General features: G+C 35.6%; 1 protein-coding gene across 5 annotated transcripts in view; it reads right to left on the reverse strand.

Annotated features, from left to right (window-relative positions):
• The window catches only part of ZNF451 (zinc finger protein 451), an 85,458-nt gene that overhangs the window by 30,783 nt on the left and 38,197 nt on the right, over positions 1-16,478 (reverse strand). For 3 of the 5 annotated variants that reach the window (XM_045802990.2, XM_087856980.1, XM_045802997.2), the window contains 4 exons: positions 16,347-16,472; positions 11,798-11,909; positions 8,316-8,466; positions 6,934-7,060 (listed from right to left, as the gene is read on the reverse strand). In XM_045802990.2, coding sequence (XP_045658946.2) covers positions 6,934-7,060; positions 8,316-8,466; positions 11,798-11,909; positions 16,347-16,472 — 516 coding nt within the window. Of the gene's footprint in view, positions 1-6,933; positions 7,061-8,315; positions 8,507-11,797; positions 11,910-16,345; positions 16,473-16,478 lie in introns of those variants that run through there. The other 2 variants (XM_045803006.2, XR_015722258.1) reach the window with 2 other exon arrangements.

Here is a 16,478-nt window from a genome sequence, read left to right on the forward strand (position 1 = left end):
GTGAGTTTGAGCACTTAATTCATATAATTCTGTGGATGTCCCATATTCTGTGGATTGCTTATTCATATTCTTTTGCCTGATGTTTCAATTGTTTTTGTTTTCTCCTCATCTGGTCAACTTGTATCTTTTCTTCATTATCAAAACTAACTGTGCCATGCTCCGTTTTGCAAATATTTTTCAAACATCTATTGATTTTGTATGTGGTCATTAAAAAATTTTGATGTAGTCAAACAGGTATGTCTTTTCTACTGTCTAGAAAAGCGTCCAACCTTGGTTAAGAGGCTCCTCTATCTCAAAACTAAAATATTTAAAAAAAATACTTCTTAAAGTAAACTCTACCCTCAATGCGGGGCTCGAATTCATGACCCCAAGATCAAGAGTCATATGCTCTACTGACTGAGTCAACGAGGTGCCCCAAAACTGAAAATATTTAAGTGTATATTTATATGTATATGTATGTGTGCTTATGTATAAATATAATTTAACATCTTGTTAATGGTCTTTAGAATAATAGCCTTAAAAGTTGCAGTGAGTCTTCTTAAATTTGTTATCATTAACATTAGGGATATGGAAATAGTATATGTGGGACGCCTGGTGGCTCAGTAGGTTAAGCGTCTGCCCTAGGCTCAGGTCACAATCCCAGGGTCCTGGGATGGAGCCTCGCATCAGGCTCCTTGCTCAGCAGGCAGCCTGTTTCTCCCTCTGCCTGCTGCTCCCCCTACTTGTGCCCTCTCTCTGACAAATAAATCTTAAAGAAAAAAAAAAAAAAAACTATATGTAGTGCTTATGAGATGCAACAGAAGGAATAAGAAATTTACATTTATATTGAGCACATGTGAAGTATCACATTAGGGTTCAAAATCTAATCATCCCATGAAGTACTGTTTTCATTATTTACAAATGAAAAAACTAAAATTTGGTTTCCCTCCAATCAAGTAAGTACCCTGAGAAGAGATAAAACTACCAGCCAAACATACCCTTATATGTTGGTTATAAATTTTATGCTCCTTCCACTACTCTCCACCCCGTTTTAATGTTGTATCACACAGAAGACAACATCCAAGAAGATACTCTCCATTCCAATGAGAATGTTCTAAATGAAAGCACTAAAATTTATACAAATGTCCCTTACTTGAAGAACACTAACAAAATAATTTTTAGTTCAATTGTGAGTCATAAATGGATTCAATATAAAGCTTGTTTAAAGTGTTTGCTCAATAGAACAAGAATGTGATTCTACATAAAATTTTATTGAAATATACCTATTGCAAAAGTATAGCATATTTCCTTGTACAAACTAGGGGAAGGAAGGGGAAATAGGATGTCTCATAAGTTAAAGTACTCAATTCCTTTCTACCATTATATTTCTGATTACATTAAAATAAAATACACTATACACATTTGTATATGTAAAAAAAGTTAAACCACAATAAGATATGAACTCATACCCACTAGGAAGGCTAAATGCCCCTTGTACATTTATTTTTAGCAGCATTATTCACAATAGCCCAAAAGTAGAAATAACCCAAGTATCTACCAACTGATGAACTGATAAACAAAAAGTGGCATATTTCCAAACAGTGGGCCACTACTTGACAATAAAAAGGAATGAAGTACTGATATATGCTACAACATGGATGAACCTTGGGGCACCTGGGTGGCTCAGTTGGTTAAGCATCTGCCTTCAGCTCAGGTCATGATCTTAGGGTTCTGGGATCGAGCCCCACCTCAGGCTCCCTGCTCAGTGGGGAGTCCGCTTCTCCTCTGCTCTTCCCCCTGCTCATGCTCTCACTCTCTCTCACTCTCCCTCAAATAAATAAATAAAATATTTTAAAAAACAACAACAACATGGATGAACCTTGACAAAATTATGGTAAATGAAAGAATCTTGTCACAAAAGGCCACATATTATAGGATTCCATTTATATGAAATGTCCAAAAAAGGCAAAACCATAGAGACGGAAAGTAGTTTACAGATTGCCTAGGGTAGGGAGGATGTGCTAACAAGAGGGAAAAATCACTTTCAATGATAGAATAGCCCTAGGAACAGAACGAGAAAGAGTGGTTGTACCTATTGACCCACAAGTGACACTGAGGCACACTGGAGCTTACTATATGTTCTCCACCACTTCCACACTTCCACCACCACCTCCACACCTCCACCACCACCAAAAAGGGAGAAGAGCAGGAAGCTATCTAGTGATATACCCACTAATGGCTTTAATGTCAAAACCAACTAGATGCTTGTTACTCAAAGCGTGACCTAAGGGCCAGCAGCACTGGCATCAACTACGAGCTTGTTAGGAATCTTCAATCTAAGGCCCCACCTCAGATCCAGTATAAGAACTTATATCTTGGGGCACCTGGGTGGCTCAGTCGTTAAGCATTTGCCTTCGGCTCAGGTCATGATCCCAGCGCTCTGGGATCAAGCCCCACATCGGGATCCCTGCTCAGCAGGAAGCTTGCTTCTCCCTCTCCCCCTCCCCCTGCTGGTGTTCCCTCTCTCGCTGTGTTTCTCTCTGTCCAATAAATAAATAAAATCTTTAAAAAAAAAAAAAAAGAACTTAGATCTTAACAAGATTACCAAAGTGATTAGTGTGTAAAGTTTAAGCAGCACTGGCTCAGACAGAAGAAATTGGAGATGAAAGGGAAAGAAGAGGGAAGCAAGGCAAAAATGCAAATTGTGATTGGTCATTGCAGTCTTTCATTGAAGAATGCCAGCCTTACAAAATAGAATTCAAAGGTATATAATCTAGTGACCTCTTCTGGCTGATTTAAGACAGGCAATTATAATCTAATGCATACCACTTTCCTTTAGAGTTCTTGTGATGGACTCTCTAAAGAATATGTAATAAGGAGAATTTAGTGAGAGCTATGTTAGGTCCTAAGTGCTTTATACAGTATTATGCTTTCATCAATCTTGCATGTACATATAACAATTCCATTTTGGAGACGAAGAATAAAGCTCACAGATGTTCAGTAACTTCCCGAGTACATACAGCTAATAAAAGTGACAGTAGAATCCACATCTGACATAAAAGCCTTTGTTCTATTTTACCATAATCCTTCCCAGAAGGCTAAACATCATAAATTTACTTTCTGGAGACAAGGTAAAACAGCATGAAATGAGTGATTCCCAGAAAAAAAAGAAACAAATTAATGAAATTTGGGAAAACACAAATGAGAGAATTAATTTTAAGGTAAAAATACCTATTCAGATTTACTGAAGAAAAAAAGATAAATGTGCTCTTTCGAATAAACAAAACACTTATGGCCTAAATAGGAAAACATGCCCTAAAAAGACTCTAGTTTTGAAAAATGCAAAATATTAGTGACCACCTGAAAATACCAAAAAAAATTACATAACGCAGTCCTCTTGTATCTTTTTTCTTTTCTTTTCTCAAACCTTTGCCACAACAAAAGAAAGCCCTGTCATTTCTTTTAGCTTCACTTTAAGGTCTTTATTCTAAATGCCATTACCTAAGCAAAGCCTTTTTTCATTTCAAAGTTAAATTACTACAAAAGTCACCTAAACTGGCCATCTTTCTATACCTATGAATCCACCTGAACACTGCTACCATTCTAATACCACTTGGTCTCTTTGGTGTCCCTGAAAAAGGTGAGTAATTGGTTGTAGAATTAAGAGTCCTTCTAGCTCTAAAGGTATATAAAGCATTATTTTCATCATATCACTGTCCTACAACAGTAACCGCTTGCCAATATCAAGGTTACCACGTGTGCTGGGAGTCTCCAAGACTCCAGGTTTGATGGTTTGCTAAGATTCACTGCACCCAGCATATTGCTGTACTCACAGCTGTGATTTATTACAGGTTTTTAGCTACCAAGATATTATTTAAAGTGGTATTTCTTTTAATAATAGAAAAATTAAAACAATTTATACATCTAATAGGAAATTAAATGAACTATAATATATTCATACAGTAGAATGTTATTCATGGATTTAAAATTTATGCATTAACAAATATTTAAGTGTTCCTGTTTACAACACAGTTTTTCTTATATAAAAATTCACTTTATCTTATATAAAAATATTTATATATTTATAAAATTTAAAAAACATTGTTTTCTTAATTTTATTTTCTGCTGCTTCATTTTTAGTGTATAGAAATGCAACAGACCTCTTTACATTGATTTTGTATCTTGTTACTTTACTGAATTCATTTATCAGTTCTAGCAGTTTTTGGTAGTCTTTAGGGTTTTCTATATTAAAGTATCATGTGATCTGCAAATAGTGAAAGTTTTATTTCTTCCTTACCAATTTGGATCCTTTTTATTTATTTCTGTTGTTGTTGCCACCTAATTGCTGTGGCTAGGACTTCCAATACTTCCAATACTTATGCTGAATAAAAGTGGTCAGAGTGGACGTTCTTGTCTTGTTCCTGACCTTAGGGGAAAAGCTCTCCGTTTTTCACCACTGAATATGGCGTTAGCTCTGGGTTCCTCATATATGGCCCTTATTATGTTGAGGTTATACTCCCTCTAGACCTACATTGTTGAGGGTTTTTAGCATGAATGGATGTTGTACTCTCAAATGCTTTTTCTACATCTACTGAAATGATCATGTTTTTTGTACTTTCTCTTACTGATATGTTGATTGTTTTGCAAATATTGAACCAACTGCACCAAAACCAATAAAATGCCTAGGAATAAACTTAACCAAAGAGTTGAAAGAACTGTACTCTGAAAACTATAAAACACTGATGAAAGAAATTCAAGATGATATAAAGAAATGAAAAGACATTACATGCTCATGGGCTGGAAGAACAAAAATTATTAAAATATCTATACTATCCACAGGAATCTACAAATTTAATGCAATTCCTATCAAAATAACAACAGCATTTCTCACAGAACTAGAAAAAAACAATCCCAAAATTTGTATGGAACCACAAATGACTCTGAATAGTCAAAGCAATCTTGAAAAACAAAACTGGAGGCATCACAATTCCAGACTCCAAGTTATATTACAAAGGTGGAGTAATCAAAACAGTATGGTATTGGCATAAAACCAGACATATTGATCAATGGAATAGAATAGAAAACCCAGAAATAAACCCACAATTATATGGCCTTCAACAAAGGAGAAATGAATATCCAGTGGGAAAAAGGCAGTTTCTTCAACAAATGGTGTTGGGAAAACTGGATAGCTACATGCAAAAGAATGAAACTGGACCACTTTCTTTCACCATATACACAAATAAATTCAAAGTGGATTAAAGATCTAAATGTGAGACCTGAAACAAAAATTCTTGAAGAGAGCACAGGCAGTAATCTCTCTGACATTGGCCATAGCAACATTTTTCTAGATGTGTCTCCTAAGGCAATGGAAATAAAAGCAGAAATAAACTAGTGGGACTTCATCAAAATAAAGTTTCTGCACAGCGAAGGAAACAATCAACAAAACTAAAAGGCAACCTACTACATTGGGAGAAGATATTTGCAAAGGACATATCTGATAAAGGGTTAGTATTCAAAACATATAAAGAACTTATACAACTCAGTGGCTAAAAAACAAATCATCCAATTAAAAAATGGGCAGAAAACATGAAAAGACATTTCTCCAAGGAAGACATCCAGATGGCCAACAGACACATGAAAAGATACCCTACATCACTCATCCATCAGGGAAATGCAAATCAAAACTACAATGAGGTATCACCTTACATCTGTCAGAATGGCTAAAATAAAAAACGAAAGAAACAAGTATTGGAGAGAATGTGGGGAAAAAGGAACCCTTGTGTACTACTGGTAGAAATGCAAACTGGTGCAGCCACTGTGGAAAACAGCATGGAGGGTCCTCAAAAAGTTAAAAATAGAACTACACCACGACCTAGTACTACACTACTGGGTATTTACCCAAAGAATACAAAAACACTAATTCAAAGGGATACTGCACCCTATATTTATAGCAGCATTATTGTAAGAGCCCAAGCATCCATTGATTGATGAATAAAGAAGATGTGGTGTGCATATATATATTATACACACACACACACACACACACACACACACACAATGGAATATTACTCAGCCATCAGAAAGGATGATATCTTGCCATCTGCAATGACATGGATGGAGCCAGAGTATAATGCTAAGCGAAATAAGTCAGAGAAAGACAAATACTATATGATTTCACTCATATGTGGAATTTAAGAAACAAATGAACACAGGAAAAAAGAGTGCGGAACCAATAGAGAACAAACTGATGGTTAGCAGAGGGGAGGTGGGTATGGAGATGGGTGAAATAGGTGATGAGGATTAAAGAGTGGACTTGTTACAATGAGCACCGAGTGATTAAAATAAAAACTTAAAAAAACCCCCACTTTTCCACAGTGAACATATTATACAATTAACATTCTGTAATGTTAGTAAGTCATTAAAGATACATAATTTCAAATATGGTAAACAGTTATTACAGAACTGTATATTATACAGATTTGTATATGCCATGAATCAACTTGTATCCCTTGAGATTTAACGCTTAATGAGCATTACATAAAACAGCCTTTCAAATACTAGATTTCTTAATACTGCCATTAATAAAGGAATTATTATTTACTACATGGCTCCAACATTTCAACAGGCAGTGAAAGGCAGTGGACTTAAGATCAAGGTTCTAGTTCTCATGATGAGCATCTCGAACAAGGTTAACTCCGCAGAGCAGCTCCATCAAGGGAAGGGTTTCTATGATAATCTTTAGCTGGCTTTCAGTAATCGAGTTTACTTGCCCACAAAAATTTAATGTTCCAAATCATTTTATTCTCCATAAACAATCACTATTTTGATCCTTATGTGTATCATTGTGATTGGTGATTATAGGTGATTAAAAGCAGCAAGAAAACACCTATATCAAATTCCATGGTTCTCCAGAAAAAAAATACCTATTCTTAACTTAGGACATGCTCTTCTTACCTTAGCAAAAAGGTGATCCCTATATTGCTGTTGAGTAACAAAATTTTTGTAACATACTACACAAGCAAAGGAACTGATGAATGGTCCATGTAGTGTAATTGTTGGATCACATGGAGAGTGATCGAACCTACTCAGCAAAAGAGAGGTAACGTTAGAAAAGTCCGTATTTTAGGAACCACACTATGTTGCTTCATTTGTTAAGCATTGTTCATTTGTTTACACACACACAAACACACACACACACACTCAGAAATTTATACTCTTCTACTGAAATATCAAATAATGTTCTTCACCTTCAAGAAATATCAAATGGCTCCCTGATGCCTTATAATCCCTTCAAAGAGTAATCAATAGTTAGCTCAAGCTTTCATAAAAGTACCCACGATCCAATAAAATGGATGAAATAAATAAAATGTACCCAATTTTAAATAAAATGGTGAAATTCCAGTTTGAAAATTATATAGCCATCATCTTTTTTGCCTTATTTACCACAAAATTCACAAATAGCTGTGAACGAACCAATGGAATAATAATCTCATGTCAAGATTTCTGGCACACACCTGTTTCTTAAAAATGGCTTTTAATCCTTTTAATGTTCATTTTAATCATTTAGTAAGTATGTGCCATTTTACAATTGAAGACTTCTAAAAATATTTTAGATACACTATGCTACCCAGTTATTTGTAGAATGCTGACGCTCCTTCTAGAAGCCTTTACAGATAGGTTAATGCATAAGTAGGGTGAGATACCTGGAAATGATCATGGTTAAGAGCCCCCAAACTCTCGACTCCCATCTTTAAACTATCAGAAGGAGAAACTATGAAGGTAAGAATGTTTAATGCCTTTAATATTGCCTTCCCTTGATATTTACTTTCTCAAGCTCTACTATTCAAAAATTCAGTAAATTAATAAGGTGGGTTTCATAAATTGAATATTTATTATGAATTTTGCTACATTTGGTTTGCCTTTAACATTTGTTTTGTAATACCATATTAGCTTTCTTTAGGCTAGACCAAATATCTCTAAGTGCTTTGCTCCTCTTGAAATTTGTATTTATGGGCTGGATTTCTCTAAAACTGATTCAACTGCATATCAGTGTAAAAATCTGTTCAGAATTGTATGAGACATATTAAGAATAAATACATACTTAAAGGCTACATGCCTTGAAAGATAGAATATCACTAGAAAAAAATCTGACTTAAAGCGTTGTAGGAAACCTAAGAAATGTAAATTTAAAATAACTATATCATAAAAGCACAAAACAATTTGAGTTTGGAATATAAAGCTATGATCACAATGGCACAGGTATATCACGCTTTCATTTTATGCAATCACTTTGTAACTCACTCGCTCTTCAGCATCTACTACTTTATCATACTCACCTTTTCAAATGTCCTAAGAGAAGGTGCCCATTATCAAATTCCTTGTTACAGTGCATTATGGGACATAAAATTGGTTTTCCAGACACCCGCATTTGGCCTCCTCTTCGGAATGAACTTTTTGTTCCAGAATTAATTGTTCCTGTTTTGAGTCCTGTATCATTGGAATACAAATTCTTACGTTCCTACTTGGACTGGTGATCAAATTATGACAAAAAAATAAAAATTATGATACAGCATCAACTGGGTGATCCTAATTATAATTAAATATTTACTGTCTTTCTTATAAAATCACCTAAAAATAAACGGGTATTTGGGGACAAGTAAACTAAAGCTGTTAACATTTTTTAAGTTTTTTTTTTTTTTTGAGGGGGAGAGAGAGAGAGAGAGAGAGAGAGAGAGGAGCGTTACAGTGAGCTGTGGGGGCAGGAGCGGGAAGGGAAGCGAGTGGTTGGAGGGAGACTGGGAGACAGAATCTTAAGCAGACTTCATGGCCAGTGTGGAAGCCGATGCAGGGCTTGATCTTGCGACCCTGAGATCATGACCTGAGCTGAAATCAAGAGTCAGACGCTTCACTGAATGAGCCACCCAGGTGCCCCTGAAAGATTTTAGTTTTAAAGTAATCTCTACACCCTACATGGGGCTCAAACTCACAACCCAGAGATCAAGAGTTGCATGCTCTAAAAAAAAAAAAAAAAAGAGTTGCATGCTCTACCTACTGAGCCAGCCAGGAGCCCCTTTCTTTTTTTCTAAGTAGGTGATGGGATGGGATGCCTGGGTGGTTCAGTCAGAAGTTTAAATAGCTCTTTTCCTTAAATAGTACAGAGAGCACTGTTTTTAAGTTACTAAGTATTCAAATGTATGCAAACTGGCCTAACTATAAAGGTCTATAAAAGATGAATTTCAGTAGAGTAATTATAAAGTACTTGTAATCAAAGAGCTGAATTACAATAGCCGGATACTTTAGAATAGATTAAACAAGTCCCTTAATGCTACTTAGAAGTAGAACCTCACTTTTTATAATTAAAGAGAACAATGACTCATCTGTGTTTCCCCAGCTATACCCTATTCAAATATCTCAGCACTCTCTAAAGTTAATTTATGGAATAGCACCATACCAAATATAGCCCAATGCTAAAGCAGCTGTTCTAGCAATAGATCCTAAACTTCAGTTTTATAGTGGTGTTGTAGGGGGGCAAGCAAAAAAAATAAAACAATCACATTAAAAAGAGCATAACTAAAGACCTCAACTCCAGGCTCAAGCTTATCAGCCACCAATGAATCAGGTGTGTCCTGAAGATAAACAAAATACCAAGTTTTCAAGAATCATAAAGACAGGGGTGCCTGGGTGGCTCAGTTGGTTAAGCACCTGCCTTCGGCTCAGGTCATGCTCTCAGAGTCCTAGGATTGAGCCCTACATGGGGGCTCTCTGCTCAGCCGGGAGTCTGCTTCTCCGTCTCCCTCTCCTTCTGTGCTCTTTCCCTCTTTCTCAAATAAAATCTTAAAAAAAAATAAAACCATAAAGACACAGCTAAATGAGTCATTTGTTCCAACTTGACCAGACAAATCATAAACAGATGCTCATGAATTCATCTTACAGTGAATTAAAATATTCTGCAAATCTGAGGGCCAGGGATCAGACCTAAAGGGTCTAGACAGGGTTTGAAGGTGTTAGATTCGCATGAGATAAACTATTTTTAGAAAAGGTCTTAGAGATCATAAAGCTTTATAGTTCTACTCCATTTTCCTATCAAAATTACCTAAGGGGGTGCCTGGGTGGCTCAGTCAGTAAAGCGTCTACCTTCAGCTCAGGTCATGATCACAAGGGTCATGGGATCAAGTCCCACATCGGGCTCCCTGCTCAGTGGGGAGCCTGCTTCTCCCTCTGCCTGCTGCTCCCCCTGCTTGTGCTCTCTCTCAGACAAATAAATAATCTTAAAAAAACAAAAACAAAAACAAACCATTACCTAGGAATCTTCCCAAAACTATAGATACCCTAGAATTATCTCTGAAGATCAGGCCCAGGTATATATTTAAAAGCTCTCAGGTGATTCTGATGCAGCTGAATTAAGTCATTAACTTCTACCAAAAAGAGAAGGCATCTCAAGAGGGATTTTATTTTAAAAATATAAACCTTAACAAGAACACCCAAATAGGCAAAACCATTTACCACAATTTCTAAGTATCTTTTGCTAAAGTAGGTCTCGAATGCCAAACAATTCTTTCGTTTAGTTGAATGTCAGCCACATTTGGAACCCAAGTTCTAGGCTTCTTTACTGTGGTCGTACGCAAATGTTTATAGCCTACCTTGGGTAATATTCAAACAACATTTATTGAGTATCTCTGAGCACTCTTCCTAGACACACAAGAAAGGATTAATAAACCTTGGTCTCTGTACCCACAGAGTATGTAGTCTGATAGAAGAGACAGACATACAAACCTATTAATCCAACATAACAGGGGTAAAACTGTGTCAGAGAACTTTGGAATTATCTTGTCAGTGGTAATTTGCTTTAAAACTCTGAAAACTTTATTTATTTTTAAAGATTTACTTATTCATTTGAGAGAAAGAGAAAATGGGAGTGGGGGGAGGGGCAGAGGGAGAGAGAATCCTCAAGTAGACTTCCCACTGAGCATGGAGCCTGATGCGGAGCTTGATCCCAGGACCCCACGACCACGACCTGAACCGAAATCAAGAGTCAGACATTTAACCTACTGAGCCATCCAGGAGCCCCTGAAAACTAGCTTTAGAACAACAAGATATATGCACAGATATTTCTAATTATTTTCTGCAATTAAATGTTCTGCTGGATTAAATCCACAGCTAAGGTTTCTGTGGATATCCCAAGCCTTTCAAACGCTCAGTGTTTCTTCTACAAGACAAGCTAGAGAAGTTGCCATGATGGGAGTGTCCTACTGGCTCTTAAAAATTCCACCAAAAAAAAAAAAAAAAAAAAAAAAAAAATCCACCAAATTATCTGGTGGGGGTAAAATGTTCCACAGTGACTCTTTCAGAGATCTCAGGTCTGCAGTTAGTGAAAAAGCTACCCAATACTTTAGACACCTCCCACGTGGACATGCCCTTATGAAATATCTACACACTCTATACTGATGAATGAATAAGTAAACACTAACCCTTTAGATCTCAGCTTAAAATGCATTTCATTAGAGAAGTTTTCCTGACCTCAAATAACCTATTAAAACCCCTCCCATAGACACATGCACTATTTCATGTAATAACCATGAAATAAAGGAGTAAATAAATGAGCAATCTTTAATGAGGTCAAGGATGACCTATTACATTCAAAATATACTTTTGTCAATGTTGGAAGACAACTGATAAAGTAGGCCATTATTAAGTATCACTGAAACTAAATTTCAATACTTTATATACTTATTAGCAACTGAATAGTACAGATATAACCCCTTAAGGCTTTAGGGAAGCTCAGTAACCTCAGTGTTCCACACTCATCTCTAAAGAGTACCTGGCATTTTTAGCCACTGGTCCACACACAGTCTTGCTGCTTCTGTATCAGAATGTCCTCGAATAAATTCCAATTCTTGTAACCCATGAGCATGCTGAAAATCGACTTTTTCCTGAAGGTATTAAGAAGAAAATCAATTAACCTATGATTACTAACCTGGTGTCCTTGAGAAAAGGATTTTAACACATCAGTGATCAGAAAATACTGATTATCCTTTATCCCTGTAACTCCACATCTAGATATCTACCACAAATAGATAAGTCAAAACAAAGGCTCATGCTCTGAAATCTTGATCCTAATGTCATCTGTATTTGCACAAAGTTCACTATAACCTACATCTCCAACAACAGGGTCCCGTTTAATTATGGTATATACATTCATGAAAGTCAATTAGAAACATTAACCAAACTTTCAATGAAGCAGAAATATATTTTTTACATCAAGTAGGTCACCAAATAGTATTAAACAAATGAGGCCAAATATAAATAAAGATTAATTTCAAGCTATATGTAACTGTATCTGCAGAGGGGGAGCAAAGGCTGAAAATATATAAAATGTCAATGACTATCTCTGGGAATGGAAATATGAATGATTATTTTCATTTTTAAACTTTTACACATTCTTTTCAAAGTTTCCACATACAGTCTGAAGTATACAAAAGCCTATTAAATATTTGTTCAGTGAACAGTATTAACAAGAGCAGATTTCATTAGTACTTAGCATGTGCCAGTATAAAGCATTTATCACCATCTAGACCTAGGGTTGGCAAACTTTTTTCATAAAGGGCCAGATAGTAAATATTTTAGGTTTTGCAGCTCAACTCTACTGCAACTACTCAACTCTGTATGAAAGCTGCCACAGATAACATGTAAACAAATGGGCACTGCTATATTCCAATAAAATTTTATTTACCAAAATAGGCAGTAGGCCAGTGCCAACCATGAAACTAGACTTATGCTTTAGACTGCTGAAATCTCTAAGTCCTTCTATATATTATTTATAAATCTATTTGCATAATCTCTAACCATGCTATATCTAACACTTAATACTTATTAACCACTTACCACATGCCAGACATGATTCTAAAAGCATTTTAGAGTCCATTTTCACAATAACTCTGTGAAAAAGGTACCATTATTGTCTTCATTTTAGGATGGGAAAACTGAGGTACAGAAGGGTCAAATAAATTGCCTAATGTAAATAACAATGCCAGGATTTAGACTCTCTAGAATCCATGTACTTAACCAATACACCATATTGCATCTCAACAAGGTTTTGTTCTTAAAACGAAATCACAGTCACAAATGCTAGATTTGCAAGATACAGGCCAAAATAATGAATGGCCTAGTTAGCAATGCAACACGGTCTTCTATCAGAAATGGTAAGGAGGGGAACAGGAGATTCAAGATTTCAATCTGAAATAAATCTTCTACACGACATTGTTCAAAGTACAGCCACAGAATACTAATTCTCAAAAACGTGAAGCATTATACACATTAAAAAAATTCTCTATAACCAAATTAAATATATAAACAAGGGTTTTAATACAAAATTTAAGCAGTTCCTTTAGTGCAGGACTTCCAAAGCCTTGAAGTGTTAATGTGCATGTAATATGCAGTATCGCAACAAATCATCAAATATTTTTTTTTTCAAAGCACATCCTATAGTAGTATTCCAAATAACATGTTTGAGAACAAAGCTGGTTTATCCAAAGAAAGCAATATGACAAGCCTCTGGTAGACTCTAAAGACATTTTGTAATGTACAAAGTTAAACCACTTATCAAAGTTCCTTACAAAATCTATCACAATAAAAACTCTTTAATATAATTAAGGTCAAATACTACTAAATGCCAGCTAATAGCCTACTTATTTTAAAGAACTGCCAAAAATTTAAAATAAACAGGTTTTTAAAAATGTTCTCTGGCATTTTTTACAAAAGAATTTGAACTCTATGGCCATACATAGTCAATGCTCAAAAACATTTATTGGCTGAAGTCATCCCCAAATTAGCCACCCTTTTCCTTTGTTACAAAGCTTCTTCCACAAACTTGAGGGTTATATCCCTTCTTGCAAGTCATCTTAACTCCTGGAGTATCAATAAGCAAAGCTGGTAGCTGGTCAACTAGTCAACACAACATTATCTCTGAAAGTGATTTATCCACCGAAGAGGGTTTTTGTGGTTGTTTGTTTGTTTTAATTTTAAGTAGGCTCTGTACCCAACATGGGGCTTGAACTCATGACCCTGAGATCAAGAGTCGCACGCTCTACTGACTGAGCCAGCCAGGTGCCCCATATCCGCTGAAGATTTTAATGAATTTTCTTTCTTTCATTAAAACCACTCCGTCACAAAAGATAAAAAATTCACCTTAATAGTAATACATCAAATAATTCATAAAGGCCTAAAAATAGTTGGAAGATATTTTCTACTACTATCTAGTTTTAGTCAGAGTTATCGGCTACTAGAATTCCTCAACAATCATTTTTATTTCAGTTTCAATATCTTCCTTTCTGGGTAGTTTGTTTTGTTTTTCTTTTCTGTCATCTAGTTTTAAAAAACAAGTTACCCATTCAGGAAACCAAATTTTAAAAAATCATGAACAGACAGCAAGCAATGAACTAAGATATGTGTTAACTGGTTTTCCCCTTAGAAAAGAATGAAATCTAGATATAAATTTATTCTTTATAATTGGTTAAACAAGAATTTCAGAATTTCAAAAAACTTTCTGAATCCTGAGGTAAAGTCTTTAATAGAACGAATGAACACTTACATGGGTGGAAGCTGAAACCACCCTTGAGAAAAGCCCCGGTTACCATAGTGCCTGTAAGATTCTGAACTCATTACAGACGCTTTATTAACTATGTGGGAACACTGCCTAGAAAAAGAAGCTAGCATCATTCAGGAAATCTGTGGACAAGGACAGCCTGCAAATCGTCCCTCCCTCAAAGAAATTTCCCCCATAAACAATACACTTAACAGTTCTCGGAAAGAATCTTCCTTAAAATTGAATAGTATTTCCGCCAGGAAAGAAATAATCCTGTTTTTTATATCTCTATGCACTGAACATTTTAATTAATTAATTGATTTTTCGCATTAAGCATTTTAAATACATAACTAGAATACTATAATTGGTATTACATTATAAAGTCCCCAAACAAATATACTTCTAAATGTAAAGAATATTAATTTATTCTATACCAGATTAGGAGATACTAAAATGGAGGCTACAGAAATATATAAATTCCTCTATGATAGCCAATGGAGAAGGAATCAAAACACAGATGCTAAAATTAAAAAAATCATACTGCTTAACTTGGAAGATCATCTCCAACTCTGCCCCTTTACAGATTAAAGCCCCAAGTCTATAAAAGCTAAGTAACCTGCTGAAGTCCAAACAGGTACTGGCAGAGCCATGATTTCAATTTCCATTTTTTTTTTTCAAGTAAGCTTTACACCCAATATGGGGCTTGAACTCAGGACCTTAAGATCAACAGTGGCATGTCCTACTGACCGAGCCAGTCAGGCACCCCTCAATTTCCATTTTTAAACTTCTAGGATAAAGCTTTATTTACCCAACTTGTCAACTTTCTACTCCTAATAAACATCCATCAGTATTGAGGAATTCTTTTTTTATTTTTATTTTTATTTATTTTTATTTTTTTTAAAGATTTTATTTATTTATTCAACAGAGATAGAGACAGCCATCGAGAGAGGGAACACAAGCAGGGGGAGTGGGAGAGGAAGAAGCAGGCTCATAGCAGAGGAGCCTGATGTGGGGCTCGATCCCATAACGACGGGATCACACCCTGAGCCGAAGGCAGACGCTTAACCGCTGTGCCACCCAGGCGCCCCATCTTTTTTTATTTTTATTTTATTAAAAAAAATTTTTTAATGTAAACTCTACCCTCAATGAGGGGCTCAAACTCAAGACCACCCAGGTCAAGAGTCACATGCTCCACTGACTGAGCCAGCCAGGTGTCCCAGTACTGAGAGATTCTTTAAGTAATTCATCTGGAGCCTTCTATAGCAAGTGAAGAAATAAAAAGATTTGTATCATTAGAAATTCTAAATTAAACTTATTTTCCACATAGCTCTTCTACAAACCTGATTCAAATTTCTTCCTTTTAGTAACAGATTTAATCTGAAGGGGCAGGCTGAAGTTTGAGAAAGTGGTCTGATTTTATTTAGTAGAAGATAACCTTTTATAACAGCTTATGTCTACAAAAGCACCAATAAACTCTTTTTTACTCTTGTGATATAGAAACCAGAAACCCGTAATTGTTCACCTGCTATAAAGAAATCCCATGATTTTTAATTCCCCAAAATAAAGTCCACTCAATTCTATTTTTTCTCCTGTATACATATATGATCAGAATCTAACAAACTAAAGACAGAGATATAAAAAGCTATCATGAAGTACTAAAGATGAGCGCTCTAGAATCCATGCTGAACTTGGATTCAATTATATATTTTTTGATGACAAATTTGTTATAGTTTTATTATAAACAATTCCATGATATGGTAAAACACCAATTAAAATAGCCACATACCCTGAATGCTCTATTCTTCTCTTCCTTCTGCTGTTTCTCCACTTCAACATGGCGGGCTAGACGAGCCAGAGTTAAAGCAACCTTATCCTTCTGATGGTCAATATAGTCTTTATGCTTAACATTATCCTATAA

Source organism: Ursus americanus, chromosome 29 (assembly GCF_024610735.1).
Source record: "Ursus americanus isolate L20-20 chromosome 29, mUrsAme1.1.p, whole genome shotgun sequence".
NCBI classification, from domain to species: domain Eukaryota; kingdom Metazoa; phylum Chordata; class Mammalia; order Carnivora; family Ursidae; genus Ursus; species Ursus americanus.